General features: G+C 37.0%; 1 protein-coding gene across 1 annotated transcript; it reads left to right on the forward strand.

Moving 5' to 3' along the window:
* Positions 1-1,053: 1,053 nt before the first annotated feature.
* On the forward strand, positions 1,054-24,742 carry LOC150076883 (uncharacterized). The gene is made up of 2 exons (XM_090385712.1): positions 1,054-1,367; positions 24,312-24,742. Exons 1-2 carry the CDS (start codon positions 1,190-1,192, stop codon positions 24,740-24,742), a joined length of 609 nt encoding a protein of 202 aa, XP_090241838.1. The 5' UTR covers positions 1,054-1,189.
* Positions 24,743-25,819: the final 1,077 nt, after the last annotated feature.

Below are 25,819 nucleotides of genomic sequence, written 5' to 3' on the forward strand. Positions count from 1 at the left end.
ACCACATGTGGAAAAAGGCCATTAAAGTTCTCACATCATTAACGAAATTCGAACCTGGCCTTTTCCACACAGTGTGGGGAGGAGGGGCGATTATTACCAATGCTACTCTCGCAGACTATACTAACAAGGCGTGCACCAGGATCTTATTCACCCGGTGATTATGACCACTGTGCTACGGCAGACAATATTAATACTGAACATGGATATCAGTGATTGTCTGCACAGTGATATCGTCACTGTCCTCCCCACACCGGGTAGAAAAGGCCTGGGTTCGAATCCCGTCGATGACGCGAAGAACTTTAATGGGCCTTTTTCAGTCCGTGGCTGAGTTAGTCGGTCTCAGGCGAAGATGGAAATGTTTTTCCCTCGGAAAATAGGGTTTTTCTTCCATTCTTCCAGTAAAACAGACAAATCGACCATTGAACACACGCAATTAACAGACATAAGGCACACAGCATGGCATATGAACTTAAATATTCGGTGGCCTAATATAATAGGATACTAGTGATTATACAAGTTATTCCATGACAATTGCCAGCCACAGTGGTGAAACTACCATACTGCCTGGCACAGAGAAGTAAGATATGTTACTACTCTGTGCCGCCTGGTGCACCCTTGTGGTTTGAACGAGGTGTAATGGGGGTTCGTTGGTAGCTCGTTTTATATGGTCTTTAAAGACCACATGGGTTCTTTCTTGCAGTCTTGAAAGTGCAGAGAATTTATAGCGTGATCTCTGCAATTTCGATCCGAATATTTCTTTTTTTTTTTTTTTTTGACTCTCTTATTTGTTTACGAAATGTTCATTCTTGTTTATTTAATTTTTATTTCTTTGTGTTTCTTTCCTTTATTTTCTTATTTAATTTTTTTTATTTTTGTATTTAAAACTGGTATTAATTTAAGTTACTATAAAATACAAACATAAAATGTACTATAAAATATAAAAGATGGCTAAAGGCTCTGACTGGTATTAATTTAAGTTACTATAAAATACAAACATAAAATGTACTATAAAATATAAAAGATGGCTAAAGGCTCTGACTGGTATTAGGCGCTTTCTGTGATTATCGTTTACCCAGCACATGTTTCACACGTGCTATTGTTGTTAAACTGCTCTTCGAGAAGGTTGTTTGCTGGACGGCGGTGAAACGCATGAAAAGCAAAAGTGAAGGTAACTTTGCTTTATTTTAAAATGGTTATTTCATGTTCTGCCCCTGGGTGCACCAACAGGCAAAATAAAGGTTTGCCAAGAAGATTTTTTAGATTTCCAGCAAATGCTGAGCAACGTGCTAGATGGGTAATTGCCATTAATCGACCTAATTGGTCTCCGTCGCCATATTCAAGACTTTGTAGTGATCACTTCGAAGCAGGTGAGTGTCAAATTGGTTTATATAATTATTGTATATACTGTATACGAAGCATATTACTTGATGAAACGAATTTTATATTTTACGTATCGGAAGTCTGGTGAAATGTTATTTACCATGTTTATGGATTTTTTTTTTTTTAACAACTAGCTAGCTTTTTTTTTTTTTTTTATAACAACTAGCAAAATGAGAAATAAAAAGTTGTAAGCAGGCCCCATTGCCTAGAGAAATTAATGTATGGCATCGATATTGCTAGTACGTTACAGCTTTCCTTATTAGGTGAAAAAAATTTCTACTCCACACTTTCAAGCTTCCGTAATGGTGGTTATACAGTATTAGCTTTGTTCAAAACCATTGGTTTTCATAGCTGGAAAGGATTGCGGTTATTATTCACGCACCTTTATGATGCTTATTTTGTTGATAATTAAGCCTCATTTATATTCTAGTACCTTTTTGTAGCATGTAGTTTTGTTTTAGAGCCAAAGAAGCCAACGTTATGAAGCGTCAGTATATTGCAACCATAAATTGCTTATTCACCTGAGGGGAAAATCCATTTCAAGGTTTGCCCTTCGGTAAACACCTTAGCCAGGTTTATCACGCTGTAGTCAAATTAGTTATTCCCTCCTGTGACAAACTAATTTGGCCAAGGCGTTGGGAGAGAACACTGAATTCCTCTCGTTTTGACAATATTAAACCCAAGTCCTTACCCCACGGTGTGAGGACAGTGAATATAGTTTGTATCATGTTGCAAATACTCATAATACTGGAACTTTAAAATAATTATACGTTTTTTTAATTAAAGGGAAGGATGTCAAATTTAATAAGGCATGATTAGTTTAATTAAATTTACTATCTGCTTTGAAGGATTTATTAATAAAAAAAATGCTGTGTTACATAATGGGGTGAGGTGTGGGTTGCTCATTTATACATTTCAATGTGGAGGGGCCAGATTTAGGCATAATAGGCCATGGCTTGAAGCCTATTTGCATGCATGCTTTGGTTGAGGGCTTAACATGTGTGAATGTGGTCCTGTCATAGGACAGAACATGTCCTATATGATAGAAATAAGGACCAAACATGTATCATATATTGGTCTATCAAAATGAACATTATTTCAATATTAGATTACTTGAGTAGCATGGTACAAAGGCACTGTAAATTTATAAACCTTCTGTTTCTAACCTGTCTGACAGATACCACTTTTTAATTCTTTTTTTTTTTATTTTTTTTTTTTAATTTTGTAAATTGAATCAACTCCTCCCATGTACCTTTGACCACCAATGTTCCTGGTTATACAGTATTTTCTGTTTTCATTTTGATATACTATGACTTACAAGATATTAAATTTTTGTTTGTCATTTAACAGATGTCACATGAGTAACAGTAGCTACTGTTTTTCTAGGTATTCCCCAATTCATGTGGCATCTGTGAGAGATGCCAGTGACAGATCTCTAATCTTGTCGTAATGCTTTGATTTTGCTTGCTAAGCACAAGTAGCTGACAAAAATGTAGATGTTTACATTGTATCTGCCAGACACCATGCAAGTGTCTGGGTTTCAATCTGGGGATCAGTTACCTTGAAAATTAGCTACCATTGGATAAAAACTTTATTGTTATTATTGGTTTCTCCTGTTTATTTTGTTTGATATTTTTTAATTGTGTTTAGCAAATCATAGTTAATAGATCACTGCTTTCAATTTAGTAAAAAGCTAAAAATAAATTTTTTATAATTAAAACAAATAAGGGGATGGATCATACAGACATCATGTGAATATTCTTGTTAAAATTGGGAGTCCAAGGGATGGAAGATTAAAAGAGGAATGAAGCACTTTTGACCTACACGAGATCTAAATATCTGTGGAAATTGGGTTTTATGGCATGTTCCTTTCACTTCATCAGTGAAATGCCATCATGTCTACTTTACCATTACAAAGAACAGAATGGCTGGATTAATATGTCAAACTTTTGGCCATTCTCTATAACAGTGAAGTAACAATAATAGCAATTACTGATGATGTCGTAATGTCTGTTTCCACCTGTATATAATATCTATCTGAAAAGAAATAATTATTTAGATCTCATATAGTATAAATTTGCTTCACTCTCCTTCTTTTAATAAATTTATTCTGATATTTTAAGATAACAGATGTGTGTAAATGTTATTTATTATTTCACTATTTTATTATTTGATGAATATATTATACCAGTGGTTCCCAACCAGTGTGGTCCTAGCATATTGGTGTATATTCATGGCGCACCTAAAAAGATGTGCCATGAATATGCATCTTTTAACTTCAAGTGTGAATCGAATGACAAAAGATTAGGAACCACTTTATTATACTATAAATATAAGATATCTTGTATAGTAGCCCGGCCCAGTGGTAGAGTTTAGGGAATCATTGAAATGCTCTATCCTTCCTTTCATTCATGGAAGCCTTTTGCTTTCTGATGGAATTAAGCTCTAGCAGATGAAATTCTGTTAACCATACTGCATTACTGAAGTGGGTAGAGTTACTGCATTCATGCAGTGTATTAAACACCACTTCGTATTTTCATTATATCAGTTTTAATACAAGGTATCTATAAATAATTCACCTGATTATGAAGCCCAATTAAAAATTTATTGTAATAGGTATCTTAAAATAGTTTTCTGCAGTTATCAAAGCAACTCATTGAGTTTTTCTCATGCGATTGGCAGTCTTGATCCGAGCAAGCATTGTGACAGTACACCATTAAAGTGGTGGCTGCAGGAGAAAGCAATGTGCATGTTGTGGCTGTGGGATACCAAATTGCATGTGACTGTAAAGTTGTTTTCAGCGGAAATTCCAGAAAGATCCACTTATGGAACAATCAAAAGAGGTGTGATGACAAAAGAGAACAATCAAAAGAGGTGATGGTTGAAACAGTTTCAAGAAGTGCAGCAACTGTTTCTAGTTGAACCAGTTGCTGCACCAGAAAGGAGCAGGTAGGCCTAGAGTATCAGCAGATAAATTTCAGAAATTCAGGAAGTGTTTACCCGAAATCCTATAAAATCTATCCACCAAGCAAGCTTCCAGCTGCAAATACTGTGAGCAACATTGCACAGGGTTGTTTGCAAGAGTTTGTAACATTATGCTTACAAAGTGCAGATTATCCAGGAAATTAAGTCTCATGACAGACCAGATTGAGAGGAATTCGCTGTCCACATTCTGAACCGTATAGACATAGTTGAGCACTTTCTGGAAAATGTTGTTTTTAGTGATGAAGCAATATTACACCCATTCTGGTAAAGTTAACAGACACAATTGTTGCATATGGAGATCTGAAAATCAAAACTTAGTTTGTAAACACGAGTGTGATAGTTCCAAGGTAAATGTGTGGCACACACAGAGTCCTTCAGCCAGAAGATTGGGCCATTTTTCTTTCACGAAAATACTATCAACTCCACAAATTACCTAGATATGCTTGAATTCTAGGCTGCACCTCAGGTGAAAGATGTACAACAACATGTGTTCTATCAGCAAGATGGGGGGCACCACACTGGATCTTGAATGTGCGTGATTTCCACAATAAAAAATTTCCTAAACAGAGATATTAGGAATGCAGAATTGGAATTTGGGGAGTATGATCTGTACAGAAAGGATAGACAGGATAGAAAGGGAGGAAGTGTCATGCTGTTAATTAAGAAAAACATAAAATCAAAAGAAGGTCATCCAGTTGATATAGATGAACAGTGCACTGTTGACATAAGTTTGGTGTGACATAAGCACTGCGAAAGCAAAAATAAGAGTAGGAGTGTGTTATAGGCCTAATGACTCGAATTAGTAAAATGAACAATTGTACAGAGAAATAGAGTGGGCTAGTAAATCAGAATGTCTTATAATGGGGGATTTTAACTTCCCAGATATTGACTGGAACTTGTGGGTTGGCCATACACTAGTAAGACTAGTAAGACTTTTGTGGATTTATTGGATGATTGTTTTCTGCATCAGCATATTTGAGAGGCAACCAGAGAGGGTAATAATCTTGATCTGGTTATCGTAAGAATTTGCAGATAAACGAACCACTTGGTGGCAGTGATCACAGTGTACTGATGTGGGATTTACTTAAAGATATAATTACCATCAGGGGTAAAGGGAAGAGTTTTTGCTTCCATAAAGGTGAGTACGGTGGTCTCAGACAGTTTTTAAATTCTGTACAGTGGGATCAACTGATGATGTTACCAACAGCAAATTCTAAGTGGGAAGTATTCAAGGAATTAATCGTGGAAGCTACTAAAAGTTATATACCTATTAAGAAATATTGTTCTTTAGGTCTAAATGGTTATCAAATGAACTAATGAGGCTCGTCACAGAGAAGAAAAGGGGTGCATTTAAATTATCAAGCAACACAGAAACCTAGCAGATATAAGCTGGTCTGTAATCAAGTCACAAAGGAGATTAGGCAGGCGAAGGAAGATTACGAGAAATCTTTGGCAAAGGATACTAAGAAAAACAGCAAGGATTTCTTTACTCATATAAGCTCTAAAAGGAAGGGGATGAATCTGATTGGTTCGACTGTTGATGATTCTGCTCAGATAGCAAACAAACGGAATAAGTGTTTTGCATCTACATTCACACATGAGGAGTTATTAAGGTTTGAAAATGCCAGAAGGTTATCAAATTGTAGCAGGGTACATAATGATTTTGTAATAACTGAGAGCAAAGTGGAGGAGAAATTGTTGAAGATAGACATAAGAAAGCACCTGGGGTGGATGGGATCTATCCAGTTATATTAAAGGAGGCAGCAAAGGAACTAAGCAAACCCTTAGCCATAATTATGAGAGCATCCTTGGACTCAGGGGAGGTCCCCAAGGACTGGAGATGTGCAAATGTATCCCCAATTCACAAAGGGGATCGAAGGGTGACGCAAGTAATTACATACCAGTTAGTTTAACTTCTGTTCCGGGTAAAATAATGGAGTCACTGGTTAAAGATGCATTGCAGGATCATCTAGACAAGACTGTAGCAATCATTCAGACACAGCATGGGTTTGTTAGGGGAAAGTCTTGTCTGAAAAATTTGATAGGATATTATGATGTGATTACAAAGGAACTGGATGGAAAAAATAATTTTGATATCATATACTTAGATTTCAGGAAAGCTTTTGACACTGTTGTGTATTGAAGACAAATTGGAGCACAATGGTATTAAGGGTAAGTTGCTACAATGGATAAAAGGATGATTGAGTGGGAGAAGACAGAGTGTGGTAATCAATGGGTGCTGCTCTTTGTGGACTAATGTTATAGTGGAATCCCACAGGGTTCGGTGTTGGGTCCACTGTTGTTTTGTATATTTATCAATGATATTGATGAAGGTATATCAGGCTTAGTGTCGAAGTTTGCAGATGATACAAAGGTTGGCAGTGTTGTTAATGACAGTAAAGGCAGTGTGCTACTGGAAGAGGATCTAGAAAATTTGGACAGATGTGCTGAGAAGTGGCAACTGAAGTTTAACCTTGACAAATGCAAAGTACTGCATATGGGTAGAAGTAACCCCAGAGAAACGTACCAACTGTGTGGTACTACACTTAAGGTGGTAGAAAATTAGTAAATTAATAAGAGGAGTTTACCTCAATATAGTACGTGGAACACTTCCGTATGATACCCTCCAGAAGTTAAAACGGAAAAAACGAAAAAATCGACAACTTACCGGTACATTAAAGTAAAATATAAATAATTAAATAATTAAAGTAAAATATAAATAATTAAATAATCAATTTAACACAATTCAAAATCAATTTAAAACAATTAAAATTCAAATTAACGCAATTAAAAGAATCTAACGAAAATATTCAAAACGATTTCCTTCCTGAAGCTGACAATGCTTTTCGACCGACTGTCGTGATCACAGGAATGAAAATTACCGAATCAGGCTAAACCTGCAACTTAAATAGTGATTATATGTCTTCGCGCATGCGCGTAAAGGTCCACGCATCGGAGATCAAATATGGCCGCCGAACATTAACAGAATTCTCGTGTAATTTAATTTCAACGGTTTCTGCAATTAATAGTCGCGTATAATTACGTTGAACGTTAAGTATTTTGGCCTCGTTAAATAAAAAAGTACATTTTTCGTTAATGGCATGAAAGGCTAATTCTGACGCTGCTGAACGAGAAGCACGAACTGAGGCTTCGTGTTGATTTACACGAATATTAAGAGAAAACTGCGTCGAACCTTGGTAAGACGAGTCGCAATCGCCGCAAGAAATGTTGTATACTAGATCATTAATTTGTGTTGAGAACGCGGAAAGAACCGAGCGATTGTTCAGTATAGTGTGTAACTTCCGTATAGGCCTAGCTATAATTTTAAATTCGGTATCTTTAAAGAATCTGTTAAGCTGTTTGTGCCACTGTTCAACATATGGGACAGAAATAAAGTATTTTTTGATATTACCATTGTTGATTGGTGTAGTATTTTGTATCCTATCCTTAGTTTGTACCCTAATTCGATTTATTGTGTTAATGGGATAACCCCTGTTCAAGAATCTGCTAGTTAATATTTGTATTTCTGAGTCCAAAGCAGAATCCGTCGTTGAATATTTATAGGCATTTAGAAATTGATTAAACATAATCGATCTTTTGTAGGTGAACGGGTGGTAGCTATTATAATGTAGAAGCATACCGGTGTTTGTGGGTTTTCGATAGATGCAAAATTGTATTTTGTTCGAGTCCCGGGTAAGCGTGAAATTTAGAAAGTTTAATGACTTAGTATCCGTATCTTCCCTTTCCAATGTAAATTTGAGTCTAGAATGAATATTATTAAACGAATGTAAAATGTCTTGGATAGTACTACTATCGGAAATAACTAGAACATCGTCTAAATACCTCCCATAGTATGTGATACGGGGACGAAAAGGTTTCAAATGTATCTGCTCAATCGTTGAGAGATAGATCTCTGACATTAAGCCACTCAGGCTCAAACCCATTGGTAATCCAAAAATTTGTTTGTACACCTTGTCTCGAAAGGTGATGTAGTTAGCCTCAACTAATAGTTAGTATGAAACAGAGCTGTAATACTCAATATGTTCTATGTTGATAATATTAGTAAATTAATAAGAGGAGTTTACCTCAATATAGTACGTGGAACACTTCCGTATGATACCCTCCAGAAATTAAAACGGAAAAAATGAAAAAATCGACAACTTACCGGTACATTAAAGTAAAATATAAATAATTAAATAATCAATTTAACACAATTCAAAATCAATTTAAAACAATTAAAATTCAAATTAACGTAATTAAAAGAATCTAACGAAAATATTCAAAACGATTTCCTTCCTGAAGCTGACAATGCTTTTCGACCGACTGTCGTGATCACAGGAATGAAAATTACCGAATCAGGCTAAACCTGCAACTTAAATAGTGATTATATGTCTTCGCGCATGCGCGTAAAGGTCCACGCATCGGAGATCAAATATGGCCGCCGAACATTAACAGAATTCTCGTGTAATTTAATTTCAACGGTTTCTGCAATTAATAGTCTCGTATAATTACGTTGAACGTTAAGTATTTTGGCCTCGTTAAATAAAAAAGTATGTTTTTCGTTAATGGCATGAAAGGCTAATTCTGACGCTGCTGAACGAGAAGCACGAACTGAGGCTTCGTGTTGATTTACACGAATATTAAGAGAAAACCGCGTCGAACCTTGGTAAGACGAGTCGCAATCACCGGTGGTAGAAAATGAAAAAGACCTGGGAGTAATTGTGCAGTCAGATATGAAATTTTCTGAGCAATGCAGACAGGCTGCCAGGGTAGGTCATGGGGTTTTGTCTATGATATATAGGAATTTTGCTAGCAGGGAAAAGGTGATTGTCCCTCTGTATAAGGCAATGGTCAGGCCATATCTTGAGTACTGCATACAGGTCTGGAAGTCTCATTTTAGGAAGGATATAGATTTGCTTGAGAGTGTACAGAGAAGGGCAACAAGATTGGTGAGGGGAATGAAGAGATCCTCTTACCAAGAGAGGCTTAAGTTCTGCAAATTGCAGTGGCTGGAGATTAGGCACCTGCGCGGTGATCTGATTGAGGTGTATAAGGCCTTGAATGAGTTGAGCACGATGAATTCTGATGGGATTCTTCCACTTGTTCAGATTACGAACCTAAGGGGCATAAATTCAAATTAAGGAAAGACAGATGTAGAATAGATATGCGGAAATTTGCCTTTAGCCATTGGGTGGTTAATTCCTGGAACAAACTTCCATCTGTCGTTGTGGAAGTTGATAGGTTAAATAAATTTACGGAGGAACTGGGCTGGCATTTGGAGGGAATGGTTGTGTGAATTTTTTTTTTTTTTTTTTTTTCTGGCTGATGTTGCATAACCTCATATTCTTGCTTTCTTGCATCACATGCCACTACTACTAAATGATGGCTTGGCTCATTCCATTGCCTCCTCATTCCCTGGATATCACACCTGTAGATTTCTTAGTATGGGGCTGCATAAAGGACAGGGTGTATGCAAAAAAAGTTAACAATGTAACTGAGTTAAAAGACCAGATTGAATGAGCAATGACGTCTATTTCTCAAGAGATGTTTCAAAACACTTGGAATGAAATCAGCTACCTCTTGACTTTCAATGTGCAATCAAATGTGTCCATGTAGAGGTTTATTGAAGTGCAGTTGTGTGATAAGAAATTCTTTGAGTTGCTTTATTAACTGCAGCAAGCAATTTTACAATATCGATTACAATAAAACTTTAATCAAGCTTCATATAATGCAAGAAAGCAGGCTTATACAGCATCAGCAAAAAAAAGGGGGGGGGGAAGGAACCTTACGACATCATTTGTCCATCTTCCAATAATTTGTCTAGTTATTAAATTTATTCAGACTATCCATTTTTGCAACAACAGATTGAAGTTTGTTCTAACAATGAATCACCTGCTGGCTGAAGGCAAACTTCTGCACATCAATACTGCAACCATCCTTCTTCAATTTTAATTTATGCCCCCTCATGTATGTAGTGTCAGTGTATTTTGAATTATGCACCCTCATGCAAGAGGAAGAATTCCATTAGCAATGAGCTTACTCAATCTATTTAAGTCTTAAACACCTCAATCAGATCTCCTTGCAGGAGCCTAGTCTCCAGACACTGCAATTTGCAAAACTGAAACCTTTTGTGGTAAGTGCACGCCTTTTGTTCCCTCGTGAACCTTGTTGCTCTTCTCTGCACCTGTTCCAACAGATCCACATCCTTACATCCTTCCTAAAATGAGGCATCCAGACTTTATACAATAATCAAGATGTGACCTAGCCATTGCCTTATACAATGGGATAATCATCACCTATTTCCCTGCTTGCAAAATTCCTGTATATCCTTGACAATCCACCATGAATTGTCCTGGCAATGGCAGCCTGTCTGCACTGCTCAGAAAATTTCATATCTGTCTGCACAATTACCTGCAGGTCTTTAACTTGCCACTACTCTGAGTGTAGTATCACACAGTTGGTATGTCAATCTGGGATTACTACTACTTACTACTTCTGTGAACTATATTTGTTAATGTTAATCTTCAATTGCAATTTTTTAGCCCACCTGCCTAGTTTTTCTAGAATTTTTTTTTTTTTTTTTATGAAAACACCAAAAATGCAAAGTATTAGAACCTATAGTACTTACTACTGTGCATGGGTTGAAGGGTGAGAAGATGAAAGAGGATTCTTGTTAACATTAAACTTTAATTTCTGTAGATTGTAATATTCATGTGAAGGGAAGTTGTTCCAGAAAATGGAAGTTGAAAGAATAAATGAGAAGAAGAAAAGTTTGTTCTGTGAATTTGAAGTTGGACAGTAAAAGGATGCTGACTGGTTGTAGCATGTGTTCAGATTGGTTGGGAAGAGAGGGGGGGGAATTATAGAAGCAATTCAGAAGAACTGTGCTCATGGAAGTATTCATAGAAATAGGATAATTAATTGCTAGCTCATTAATTAACCTATTACCCTCTTTTGAATGGAGTCTAGAAGCCTGAGAAAAGTTATGGCAGCACTGTCTCAAATGTGAGAACAATGTTCCATGGTAGGGCTCATTTGAGATTTGTGAGCTGCTATTTAGAAGAAAAGTAACACTGAGAGAAAAATAGAAAACTCAGTTTTTTAGAAGCAGAGGAAGCAATATTAGTGATGTGCTTATGCCAAGAGACCGTAGAAGTCAGGGTATTCTCTAATGGAGATATATGATCTTGTCTAGAAATCTGAATGTCATCAGCCAATTCAGAATGACTCTTTTTTTGTGAGATGTAAGACAGAATTGAAATTAACTAAGTTACATTTACCCTGGAAAATTACCTGGAGATTAGCATTTAAGGAATTATTAGTGGATATTTGATAAGCTGAAGTTGTTTGTGCAGGGCAAAGTTTCTCAAACTGGAACATGTTGATGACAGCACATACAATGTGCTATCATCAGCAAAATCACGGATGGGATTTCTGGTCAATGGAAGAAGGTTATTAATGTTCAAGAGGAAAAGAGTGGGCGAAAGAACTGAACCCTGGGGAACATTGGCATTAATGGAGCACTTAGAAGACACAGAGCCAAGTACTATCACTTGAAGACATCCAATTACAGAAAACTTTTATGCCAAATACAATCAAAAGCCCTTGAAGTGTTGGGAATGACCAGTGTTTTCCATTTAATTTGTCTCCCATAGATGGGTAACATAAAAGTCCCATAAGTACACTGGTGTTCAAAGAAAGTGCATCACCTAGGAATTTCACATTTCTAACCCTTGCATTTGCAACTTTTATACAACAGTTTTGGTAAACACAACAATTATGGCTGAAATGTTATCAGAAGCCCTCAATTTGCTTCAGCTTACCATTTTAAATGGAAAACAAAATGAAAAGTTCACCAGGTGCAAACTAATATTTAGTTGAACCGCCTCTGGCCCTAATGACAGCAGCACACCATCAAGGCATTGACAAGATCAATTTCTGAAGATAATCAATTGATAGTTTGTGGTTCCAAACATGAATTATGGCTTCCTAAAGTTCACGAAGGGTCTTTGATTTCTTTCTGGCAACTGCAGATTCCACACAATGCCAACAGTTCTCTATAGGATTCGGGTCCGGCCTGTTTCCTGGCCAGCTGAGAGTTGTAATGGACCATTCTTCCAACCATTTTTTCACCTGTAACAAATGTAAACACATTACTGTCGAACCTCTAATGCAAAAATGAAGCTGGAGTAACTACAGAAGTGCCTACTTACACTTTTCACTCAATGATAAGGAGCAGAGTCGTCCTGAAAGATGCAATTACTTAGCAGGTTGAAATGGTCTCTAATGGTTGGCAGCAATTTGCCGTCCAATATAGCCAGGTATCCATTGGCATTTACGGAACATTTTATAAACTACAGGTGACCTACTCTGCGATACAAAATACACCCACATATCATTTGACTGGTAGGGAATTTCACTGTAGACACCATATAGTCTGGATGGCATTCTTCACGTCTACATCAAATCGTTTGTCTCCCATCAGAGCCATGTAGGTTGAATTTCTTCTCATCCGAGAAAGTAACCGACTTCATGCTCCTTACACCAAATTAATTGGGCCTTTTTCATTTTTTGTGTGAGGAGGGGCTTCTTAGGACGACGGGCTACAAGTCAGTTTTTGAAGAGGCATCTTCTGACAGTTACTGCACTTGCTGCCACTCCTGTATGTTCTTCCCATTCTCTTTTCAGCTCAGACAAACAAGCTTTGCGGTTTTTAACATAAGTGCTTCAAAATGCGTCCTGTTTTGGCGTAGAGACTGGTTTGCATCCAGTTCCATTTTTCCTATCAGCAGAACCAGAAGTATTCAACTTCTTTCCAAACTCAAGAAGTATTCTTGAGTTTGGAAAGAAGTCTACTCACTGTTGGCTGATTACAAGACACTGTAATGGTTGGCAGCAATATGACTGGAAGAACATCCTTCCTCACGTAAAGCAACAATAGCACTCTTTCTTCGTGGCATGAACTGCACATAACTCGCCATCCTGACACAAGCAAGGAATGACTGTAACTCTTGCAGAGCATGCTTATATAGATTAAAATAACAGCTGATGCAATATTACATTATCACCTACATATGGCAATCTTATCTGATGCAATCTGTAAGAAATATTGCCATATACTTACTTATTCGGACGACAATTACAATTTTAAGGGGTGATTCACTTTTTTTTGAACACCAGTGTAGATAGCAGTTTCCCAGTGCGACTTCTCAGTACAGCTTTACGGTCAAAACTTAATTTTGGAATGCTCTTAAGAATTAAACTCTTTAGCTATTAAAAGCTAAAGTGATTAATTCTTAATCCTTTTAGCTCTTAATTTGTGCTTTCTACAGCATCAGCTCTATTGCCTAAAGGCCAGAGGTGTGAACAATGTATACCCTGGTCTCTCAAAATTATTTCATTATGTGGAAATTTTCTTCGTTATATGGAAACTATTTTCAATGTAATGACTAAGGGGAAATCAAAAAAGTTCACTACATAGAAAAATTCGCTATATGGAAGTTTGTTAAAGAGAGGTCCGACTGTATATCATATGAAAATAAATTTTTGCATCTATTTCCTTTGTTACTGCATCATAGAGTCAAATCAGATTGCTCAGATGAGATTACCCCTTAACAAATCCATGCTGTGACTGAAGTATAACTGCTTTCCTGTCTAGATGGTCATGCATTACTTTTTTAACCAGTGATTCCATTATTTTCCCTGGAATAGAAGTTAGCTGACAGGTCTGTCTGTAATTATTCATGTCACCATTTTGTAAATTGCTGATACATTTGCACATCTCCAATCTGCAGGGACCTCCCCTGAATCCAAAGATGCCCTCGTAATTATGGATGAGGTTTTGCTTACCTCCTTTGCTGCCTCTCACCATATAATTAGATGGATCCCATCCACACCAGGATCTGCAATAGTGCAATTGAATGAATTAAACCCTATTTCATATTTTCATTAAATCATAAATAATTAATTATATATATGGTTTAAATGTTCTTTGTGTGCCTCTTTCATCTTCTTCATATGAGTTTTGTTCTGTACCAGTTGCATGGAAGTTTACTTGAAAACATTATTATTATTTTCACTTGAGCCAGTCATCTGGACATATTCTTCATATATTGTTGATTCCTCTTTTTTTTTTCTTTTTTTTTTTTTCAGCTTCCATAAGTTTTAAAATTTCAATTTTTATTTCATAGTTCATTGCAGTTTGGGATAATATAATTCATTGTATGTAGAGCCTTAACTTACATAAAATTATAAATTATATTAATTTATCTTAAACTTTACTTAAACACCAAAATTGCATGCTTAGTGGTGGGATGCATTACACCCTAGAGATTTATATTATCATGCTAATCTAATGTACAACTGACATGCCAGACATATGTTTATTCTAAGACTAGTGTTGAGAAAGTATTCTTACTCTCAGGTACTAAAATGTTGTCATTAATTAGATAACATGCAAATTAACTGTGATGGGCTGTAAGACATCCCACCACACTAATTGAGGGTTAAAATTTTGTTATTTTGCTTTTCAAAATTTTCACCTTTCATATGTAGAGAAGAATAAGGGAGATTTGCCTCAATATGATACGTAGAACACTTCCTAATGATGCTCTCCAGCAAATAAACAAATATAAAATTAATGCAAAATGATTAAAGTAATAAAATTAATTTAAAAAATAATTTGTTTTTATAATTAATTTTATTACTTTAATTTTTTAATTAATTTCATTACTTTAATTTTTGCATTATTTTATATTTATTTGATGGAGAGTGTCATTAGGAAGTGTTCTATGTGTCATCTATCGGGATAAATTTTTCTTATTCTTCTACAAATATTGAAATACAAAGTAGAACATATTGAGCATTGTAGCTCTGTTTTATACTAACCTTTCATATGTATGTGGATGACACAAAAGATAGGGTAGTCCCAGCAGATGAAATGTGCCTTTAAAGAACCAGTTTACTGGAAGTTTTGAGCATGCATATAAAGTGAACCTAACGTCAATTGACAAACTACAGTTACTCTACAAGTGGCCCACAACTGACACCTCATCAGTGGGGGGAATCATAATGATGAATTTTTTTTTTTTTTTTTTATGTGAACCCCAAACATTAGAGGTATTAGAACCTATAGTACTTAGTATCGTGCTTGAGTTGGAGATTGAGAAGACGAAAGAAGATATTTGTTGACATTGGACTTGAACTTCTGTAGATTGTAATTTTCAGGAAATACGTATGAAGGAAGGTTGTTCCAGAAAACGGCAGTTGAATGAATAAATGAGGAAGATGAAAAGTTGGTTCTGTGGGTTTGAAGTTGGACAGTAAATGGATGTTGGCTGGTGGTGACACGTGTTCGGACTGTTTTGAAAGAGAGAGCGGGAATTATAGAAGCCAATTAAGAACAGTGCCCATGGAAGTATCTGTAGAAGAGGCATGCAGAGAAACAGTACGTCTATGAGAAAACAAGTGGAGAGACTCTGTTAGAGATGAATCATTAATTAACCTAACTCCCTTCTTCTGAATGGAATAAAGAAGCCTGAGAGAGGTTTTGGGGGCACCACTCCAGATGTGGGAACAATATTCCATGGCTGGGCAGATTTGCGATTTATACAGAGTGAGCAGCTGTTTGGAAGAAAAGTAACGCCAAGAGTGAAAGAGAAAACCAAGTTTTTTAGATGCAAAGGAAGCAATATTTGTAATGTGCTTGTGCCGAGAGAGATTAGAAGTCAGGGTAATCCCCAAAAGAGATATCATTTTGCCTAGAAATCGGAGTGTCACTAAAGATAAGCATAGGAGCAGAAGAATCCTTTTTGCGAGATATAAGACAAGACTGAGCTTTAGAAGGGTTGAAATCAACTAAGTTGTCTTTGCCCCACTGGAGAATTACCTGAAGATTGGCATTTAAGGAATTGGTAGCAGATTTTCGAGAAGTTGAAGCTGATTGAGCAGGACAAGGTTTCTCAAAATGGAAAGTGGAATGCAATGTACTATCATCGGCAAAACTATGGATAGGATTTCCAGTCAATGGAAGAAGGTCATTAATATACAAGAGGAAAAGAGTGGGGGAAAGAACTGAACCTTGGTGGACACCGGTATTAATGGAGAAGTTAGAAGACAGAGAGCCATCTACCATCACCCTCAGTGAGCGATCAGAGAGAAAATTGGATAACCAATTACTAAAAACAGTTGGCAAACCATAAGATGGAAGCTTGTTTAGAAGACCTTTATGCCAAACACCATCAAAAGCCTTTGAGATGTCAAGAGCAACTACTTTTGTTTCACTGAACCTTTCCATTGAATTAGTCCATAAATGGGTAACATAAGCCAGAATATCACCAGTGGATCGACGCTGACGGAATCCATACTGGTGATCGTTGATCAAACGGAAGGTTTCTATGTAGTTTAAGAGTTGGCGGTTAATTGATTTCTCCATTACTTTAGAAAGAGTAGAAGTAATTGCAATGGGACGATAATTGGATGGGAGGGATTTGTCACCCTTTTTAGGAACTGGCTGGATATGAGCAAATTTCCAAGCAGAAGAAAAAACACCTTTGGAATAGGAAAGTGAAAAAAGGCGACAAAGAATAGGAGTAAGTTCAGGAGCACAGGTTTTGAGAACAAGTGGAGAAATACCATCAAATCAGGACCTGGAGCTTTCTTAGCATCAAGATTCATCAAAATCCTTCTGATATCCTTTTGACGGAAGACCACAGGAGGCATTGAATGGAGTGCGTTGGGAATGGTGGGAGGTGTTTTACCAAGATCATTAATACCTGAGCTGGAAGAAAAATGGGATGCTAGCAGGTCAGCTTTAGCCTTGGCTGAAGTGACAACAGAGCCATCTGGTTTGGACAGAGGTGGGAGCAGAGATTGGCAAAAGTTGCGGCCAATAGCTTTGGCAAGAGACCAGAATGCTCGGCTACGATTAGGGCAAGAAGTAAGTTTTCTACTCTTAGCCTGTTCAAACTCTAGTTTGGACTGATTAATAACTGCTTTACAATTGTTGCGAGCTTTGGTATAGGCAGAAAATGAAACTGAAGAATTAGAAACAAGCCAATTACGATATGCAACATTCTTCTCTTGAACAGCCTTAGCACATTTATTGGAAAACCAAGGTTTAGATAAAATAACGAGATTTTGAAGTGGAGTGTGGGATAAAGGATTCCATTCCTGCAAGAATAATTTCACTGACACGATCTGAGCAATCGTTGACATCAGAAGTTTTGAAACAGTAATCCGACCAAGGAAAAGAAGAAAAGAAGCCCCACAGGTCATCCCATTTTGCATTCTTGTAATGCCAAACAACACGAGGTTGGGAATAGCCATGAGATAAAGGTTCCGTTGGAGAAGAGACAATCACCAAGTTGTGATCTGAAGTGCCTAAAGGACCTCTCACTTCGACCGTGTACTTAGAAGGGTTGTTTGTGAGAAAAAGATAAAGCGTATTGGCTGTATGATTAGGATTGTCTGGTATTCTTGTAGGTAAATGAACAATCTGCTAGGTCGTTAGTAATTGCAAAAGCCTCAGCATCTCAACCTGCTGGGTCGGTGTGACTAGAAAACGGAAGCCAGCTGGAGTTGTGAACATTAAAATTACCAAGGAAAATTACCTCACTGTTAGGCAAGTTGGACTGGAGAAAGTCAAGTTGCAAAGATAGGAAGTTAAAGAGCCCCAAGTGGTTAGTGGAGTTGGGAGAATGGTAGAGACAACACATGAATTGGACACAATGAGGTAGAGAGATTTTAATCCAGAGAAGATCAAAGAGAGGCGATTCCAAATTGCCAAGTCTCTGACAGGGAATATCAGAACAGACATATGCACAAGTACCACCTTTGAGGCGAAAGGAATCATACAGTTAATTATTTGGGCATCTGAGATGAGCAGTAGTTGAATCAACTGATAACTGAGATTCTGTCAGAAAACGTACATGGGGTTTGGCAGACTGCAAGTGGAAATGGACATCGTTGAGATTAGAACTGAGACCACGTATATTTGTGAAATGAATTAGAAGTGCTTGGGAGGTTTAGATCTTTTCACAGATAAGCTTGCTCTATTAGTTTGACAATTCATGGTGTATTCAATAGTAAGAAAAAGTGGGTGGGACATGCTGTATGAAGTAATGAAATTTTTGGATATGGCATATGGTCGTTCTCCTGCCCATCTTTTTTTTCAACTCTTTATGCCATAAGATTGAATTTCATGTATTGCTAGTAACTTATGGTGATGAACTGCTGTAATGCATCTGATAAAAAATAAAATAAGATTCCTGCTCATTCTAACCTTTTCCTTGCATCCCTCCCACGAAAGTTGGTTTCTCTTTTTTACAAAGAAAATTTGCCTCTTCTGTGGGCACAGAGATGTCTAACGGAATGGGGGGGGTAGTCCCAAGTAGAGCTATATCCCCCCCACTTATGATCAAAATAATGTAGACTTTTTTTTTTTTTTTTTTTTTTTTTTTCAATGTGACTTGATGATTAAAGCTTAATGATTTCCTGGAACACTTTTAGGCCATCTGATATTATATACCATAAAATTGAATTGGAATTTTGCATACCATAAAATCCTGGGATCACACTTGCAAATGAATATATCAAACACAGGTTGTTGCATGATGGTATATAAAATTCCATTTCCAGTTATCCATTTTTAGATGATGTTGTGCAGGCTTAAATTATATTTCTTACCTTCTCAATGGTAGCAGTGCCATTAACTTTAATACTAATACTGACCTCCTAAAACAAATTGAGATTGCAGTATTGAAAATTTATTGCACCATGTTTATGGAATAATAAATTTTTTGAAAAATTAATTTCCTTTGTACCAAGCTATAGCATTAGCATTTTGAACGTCTCATTTTCAATGTATTTTTCTGCTGTTATTGTTATTTGGTTTTTCTAGGAGCATTAGCAACTAAGGCCATATTGCTCCGGGATATGCGGTGGTCATTCCCTGACCTTTCCGCATCCTCGTATTTGGTGGTGACGGGCTCGAACCCCAGTCTAATCAAGAAGCGTGTGCTACGCACTGTTGCTGCTACTCCTTCCCACCTGGCTACGGAGGCGCCGTATTTTTCTGCATATTTATAATGTTCAGAATAAATACAGTTATCAGTTATTAGTTACTCCTTCTTTTGAATAATATATGTAAAATTTAAAATAATTTTATATTGTTTAATTTATGTTCATCTTTTAATGCTCTGTAATTGTTACTTTATTATTTCATAAAGCAATGATTTATAATTAGTGATCTGCATTTTATGGCATAATCAAATTGTTACATTTAATGAATGAACACTTTTTGGTAGTGTTATCTTTTATTGTCCCCAGTCTGAACATACTACCACTGTTAGTGTTTCTGGTTGTTGCAGTTAGCATTTCAACCTTCCAAAACTACACCAGACATACAATGATGAGCCGAAACATTATTATAACCACCTACCTAATATGATGTTGGTCCTCCCTGTGCAGCCAAAACATCTCGTATCTGGCGAGGCATGGATGCTACAAGATTTCTAAATGTGTCTTTTGGTATCTGATACCAAGACGTAACCAGCAGATCCTTTAATTCCTGTAAGGCCCGTGGTTGAGACACTGCAGATTGGAGTTGCTGTTCCAACACAAACCACAGATGCTCGATGGGATTGATGTCTGGAGAATTTGGAGGCCACGGCAATACCTGGAAGTCTTCCTCGTGTTCCAAGAACCAGTCTCGAATACAATCCGGGCGATGTGGCATGGCGCATTATCCTGCTGAAAGATGCCACCGCCAGATGGGAAGACCGTTGCCATGAAAGGGTGTACCTGGTCAGCAATGATGTCAGAGTCCCCGGCACATGGATGACTGGACCCAGGGTATCCCAGCAGAACATCGCACAAAGCATGACACTCTCGCCCCATGGTGCATCCAGGCGCCATCACTTCCCCAGGTAAATGATGTGCACATACCCAGCCATCCACATGGTGCAACAGGAAACGTGATTCATCGAACCATACTACGTTCTTTCAATCACTCAAGGTTTTGATGCTCATGTGCCCTTTGTAGGTGCTGTCACCAGTGAACCGTGGTTAGCATGGGCATTTCGAGTGGCCTGCAGCTACACAGCCTCATTTTCAACAGGGTTTGATGTACTGTGTGTTGTGACACATTACTCCTGTCGCCAGCATTTGAATTACTGGCGAGTTGCACCACAGTCGCCCTTCTGTTGCCACATCGATAAGCCATGGTCATCCGATATCTCGCTGGCAGTTTTTGGGTTTTCCATCCTCGAACCACTTTCAGTAGGTACTAACCAGGGCTGACCGTGAGTACCCCACCAGCTGTGCCGTTTTGGATATGCTCTGACTCGGTCGTCTGGCCATTACAATTTAGCCTTTGTCAAACTCACTTAAGTCCGCTGCCTTTCCGATCTGAAGAACAAGAGTAACGCTGATTAAAGAGCTCGGTATCAGGTGTTTTTTACACTGTTGTCTGACCCATGCACATGTTGTAGTTCACCTGCAGTTGCTTCAACTTGCATAACGACTTGCTGGTCATAATGTTTTGGCTCATTGGTGTTATGTAGTACATTTAAAAAGTTCTCAGAACCACATGCTGGTATTTAAATGATCATTGCTGCAGCCACAAGGTTTAGTAGGGCATTCACATTGACCTTGCTGTGCACGCAGAGTCAGTGTGGAATATTACAGTTTGAACAGCTTGCTAACATCAGCTTCTTTAAATTTGGGAAGAGTGCTTCAGAGATGATGTTTGAAGAAAACAGCAGTTTGCAAGTGGTTTAATTAGTTTAAAAACGGACAGGAAATGCTGAAAGGTGAACCTCACGGTGGGTGCCCTTCAACATCACAAAATTATGAGTGTCATGAAAGTGAAGGAATTCGTATGAAATGATAGGTGAATGACTGTTGTTGAGAAGATTGTTCATGAAGTTGGACTGTCAAAAAAAAAAGTCTGTAGGCGGCTCAGTACACACAATCCTGATGCAAGGTTTAGGGATGCTTCCTGTGGTGCACATTTTGTTCTGTGCTTGCTGTCAGATGATGTAATGGACTTCGGGAAAGTCATTGCAGGTGGTTTTTTTTTTTTTTAAATCCATGCAGGATCCGAGCTTCCTAAGAAAAACTTATGACCCCGAGACCAAGGTGGAATCATCCAAATGGCACACAAAAATGTCCCCATGGCCCAGGAAGTCTCATGCTACAAAACGCAATGTCAAAGTCATGCTGATCTGGTTTTTTTTTTTTTTTACAATGAAGGTATAGTGCACCACAAATTTATGACTAGCAGGAGAAGCATTACTGCTGCTTATGATGTTGAGGTTTTGACACATTTGCATCAGAAAGTGAGGCAAAGACAACTTCAGAAATGGAAGGATGACTGGATCCTGCACCATGACAATGCACTCAGTCACACGGCAATGGCAGTTGAGCAGTTCTTGGCTGTGAAAAAAAAATCTAATCATGCAGCAGCCTCCCTACCCTCTTCTCACTTTGCACCTTCTAACTTTTGGCTGTTCCCTAAACTGAAAATAGAGCCTTGGTGTCACTGTTTCCCTACAGTGGATAATATCAGAGAAAATGCTGAAGTGGTCTTATGTGTGCTAAAAAAAACAATTTTAAAGAATGATTCAAAGCTTGGGACAACCTGTGTGTGTGTACGTGCGTGCACAGACAGAAGGTATGTTTATTGAGTCAGCATGTGGGTTAGTAAGCCCAGCTGCTCACTCAATAAACTTTTATTGTAAAATTCTGGAAACTTTTTGAATATATCTCCTATGAATGCAAGAGGAACCTTTTTATTGAAATATCACACACAAGTGATTTTTTTCCTCTTCTTATTATGCACCTACAAAAATGAATAAGGGAAAAAAATCAATTGCGTGTGCTATTTTAATTACCGATTTTCCCAAAATATATTAGGGCAGGCTACGTTTCTGGCTTTGGGTCAGAGGGTGCCTCCATAGCCAGATGAGAAGGAGCAGCAGTGCGTAGCACACGCTCCTTGATTAGACCGGGGTTCGAGCCCGTCATCACCGAATACGGAGGATACGGAAAGGTCAGGGATTGACCACCACATATCCCAGAGCAGTATGGCCTTAGTTGCTAATGCTCCTAAAAACCAAATAACAACAATAACAGCTTTGGGTCAGTGCAATAGTGAGTGAGTGAAGGGGTTTTGATATGCCTGGACAAAAAACCACTTTAAAAACCATTTTCTTCTGATTTTTTGATAGAAGGAAAACCAAATATTTTTGTGAAACAACCTTCTTCAGTGACTGTCACTATGGCTGAATTGGTTAGACAGTGAGAAGAAAACCCAAAAATGTCTCTGGCATCCCCAATTCAGATTGACTCAATCTCATAATTTTTTTATTTTATTAAGCCAGCAGTGAGCATGTTAAATGTTTGTCAGCTTGGCATGAAATATCGAGTGCACTTGGAAATGTGAACATGTAATATTACAATACAGTTGTGCCCCGTATCCGCTGATGCAGTTACCCATGGTTAACCACGAAAAAAAAAAACGAAAAATCTTATCATGTATTACTTGTGTGTCCAGTACGATGCTTCCCTTTATTTTTTACGATGCCGATTTTAAATCGAATAGCTTCCCTTTATTTTTTACAATGTCGCTTATGGCTTGGTCATCAACATTATAATGGTTCTTTAGAGATTTAATGGATGCACTGTTTTCAAACTTTTTTGAATAATTTCAAGTTTTTGTTTAAATGAAAGCACAACTCTTGCGTTTGTCCATCATTTTCGCGATTACTAAACAAAAGAAAATTCCGACATCCCTGACATAACGAAACAAAATTTGTCCTTTTGAGGTGCGACGGAACACAACAATCGACGTGACGCACTAAATCAAACTAAACATTTGGTCTCTTTTTTTCTTTTTGTTTTGAGCGGTAGGTGTGAAGACAGCAGGGGTTGCAAGATAATAGATACACTAATCTCCCAGTGACAACTTATAACGCCAGTTCTTGTTGCTTATTTACAACTTGCAAAATATCTGTTTATACCTATTCTAGTTATTATTCGAATTTTATGATTTCTGGTTGATCTTTTTTTTTTTTTTTTTTTTTTAATTTGGAGTCTTGAAGTGTCCCGGTAAATCGAGAGTCTGCTATACTTTATTATTACCGTATTTAATATTGGTAATACGGGAATCTTACTCTACAGTGATATCAGCAGAAAATGTGATATTTGATTAATAATTACACTGATAGAAGTATCTTCTTCACTATGAAATCTAAAGTGTCAGATTCTATCTAACATAACTAGAGAATATTGTGAGAGAAACATGCCTTTCATATGTTACCTCACATGCTCTCATTTTTTGATTGGTTGATGATTCTACCAATCAAAAAATGAGACTTGGAATTTTAAGCTGTTTACCTGTGTCATTTTTTAAAAACTTGCAATGATGAATGAATCTTGCAAAAAGTACACGCTTTTTTTTTTTTGCAGCCTATCAATCCATTGTAGGATGGGTCTCCTCAAAGAGTTATCCTAAGGGAAATGGACCATAATCTGCCACACCAGTCCAGCACAGGTTGGCAGATCGACTGTATTTAGCAGTTAGGGACTTGAACCCTGGTCTACTCAAAGAGCGTGTGCTACTGCATTCGGCTACGGAGGCCGAACAATTGAATTATGCATAATTAAATAAAGTCTTTGCTAATTACGATATAATATTATAAAATATTTTGATATTTGAATAAAATAACTTGAGCTAGAAACAAATTACTATTTTGATATTTGAATAAAGTAACTTGAGCCAGTAACAAATTACATATTTTGATATTTTATGAGAAGAACCCTGTAAAGGGTTGGCGACATGATGCTCATTTATTAAAATTATATCGTGCTGTATAAGTCTTAGAATAGTTTATTTTTTTGAGAAAAACATTTTTTATTTATTTGTTATTATTATTTTTTTACAGAACAGCCATCACGTGATCCATCCAGTCCAGATTATGTTCCTCGATTCTTTAATACATCACAGAAAAAAGATAGAATGGTTAAAAGAGCTGTGTCCTCGGACATTATTTCAACTGAAAACTCTATAAAGGAAAATGAGTATATTGAAGAAATTCAGTTATCTGCAGCAGAAGCACTTATCCTTTTACACAAAAGATGTATGGATCAAAACCTTAAAGTAACACCAGCTGCTATAACTGACAAAAAAGAGAATTGTTCAGGATGTAAGACTGGTACTTTAAGAACTAGTGCTGATACAAATACTGTGCATAAAAAAGATGCTGATGATCCAGACTGTCAGATGTTTTCCATAGCAGAGTTTAAAAGATATTCATCAAGAAAAGAATTACAAAAAGATGTTTATAACACTCATAATGCTAACAATTCTCTTTGATCTTCAAAATTTGAACGTTATACATTCCTTTCTACCTCATTTGTTGTGAATCTGCTAATAAACCTAATATATCTGTAAAATATGAAACAATTTTTTTAGTTTTGTTTTGCATAGCCTTTCGCCCTATGAATAGCGTTATATTTTATATTAATAAATTTGATTTTATAAAAAAAAAATGACCTATACACCAAACACTTATTTTTTTATTATTGTTTTTTTTTTTTTTTTTTTTCTTATGCTTAGACCATCTTTGAGTTTGGCACTTGCAGAGGAAGTATCCATATTTATTGATACACGCTCTGCAAGGAAATACACACAAAATCATATTTATCTCTCTCTCTGTTTTTTTTTAGGTTTATAGGTTTATATAATCGTACCACTGAAGCCACCATAGTAGTTGTGGTAGTATGATTAGTGTGGCTCATTTGTTGTCCAAATGGGACCTGAAAAATATAGTTTACTTTTCTGTGGGAAATATATTGTATTTAATGTATTTTTCATTTAATTTTTTAAAATTTTCATTTGGTGGGTGGACCAATGATGTAGGCTTGCATTGGAACCAAGTTATACCACTAGCATACCCCTTTTATGCTATTTTGGACTAATTCTGGATTGATTCCATTGAGATGCAGAGGTTTATATGTAAACGTGTCTCTCCATTCATAAGGAAGAGGCTAAGACAGAAATCAGTAACTAGGCTTCTGCTGTAGGCAAGATAATGGAATTGATAATTAAGGATACAATACAGGAACATCTTAATAAGAGTAAAAGCCTAAAAGGGCAATAGCACAGTTTTGCGATGTGAGTCTTATCTGACAAATATGGTTAATTGCTATGATGACATCATAATGCATTTAGATGTGGGAAACAATTTTAATATTGTATACCTAGATTTTAGTAAAGCTTCTGATTCAGTTCATTGTAAGAGACTACTTTAAAAACTGGAGTGTGCTGGGTTACTGGAGATTACTTAGTGGATCAATGGCTATATAAGTGAGAAGAGACAGAGGGTGGTAATTAGTAGGCATTCTTCAGAGTGGACTTATATAGTGAGCATGGTCTCTTAGGTTTAAATGT

The sequence above is a fragment of the Mastigoproctus giganteus genome, chromosome 12, assembly GCF_048544385.1.
Source record: "Mastigoproctus giganteus isolate SK-2022 chromosome 12, ASM4854438v1, whole genome shotgun sequence".
Taxonomy (NCBI): Eukaryota; Metazoa; Arthropoda; class Arachnida; order Uropygi; family Thelyphonidae; genus Mastigoproctus; species Mastigoproctus giganteus.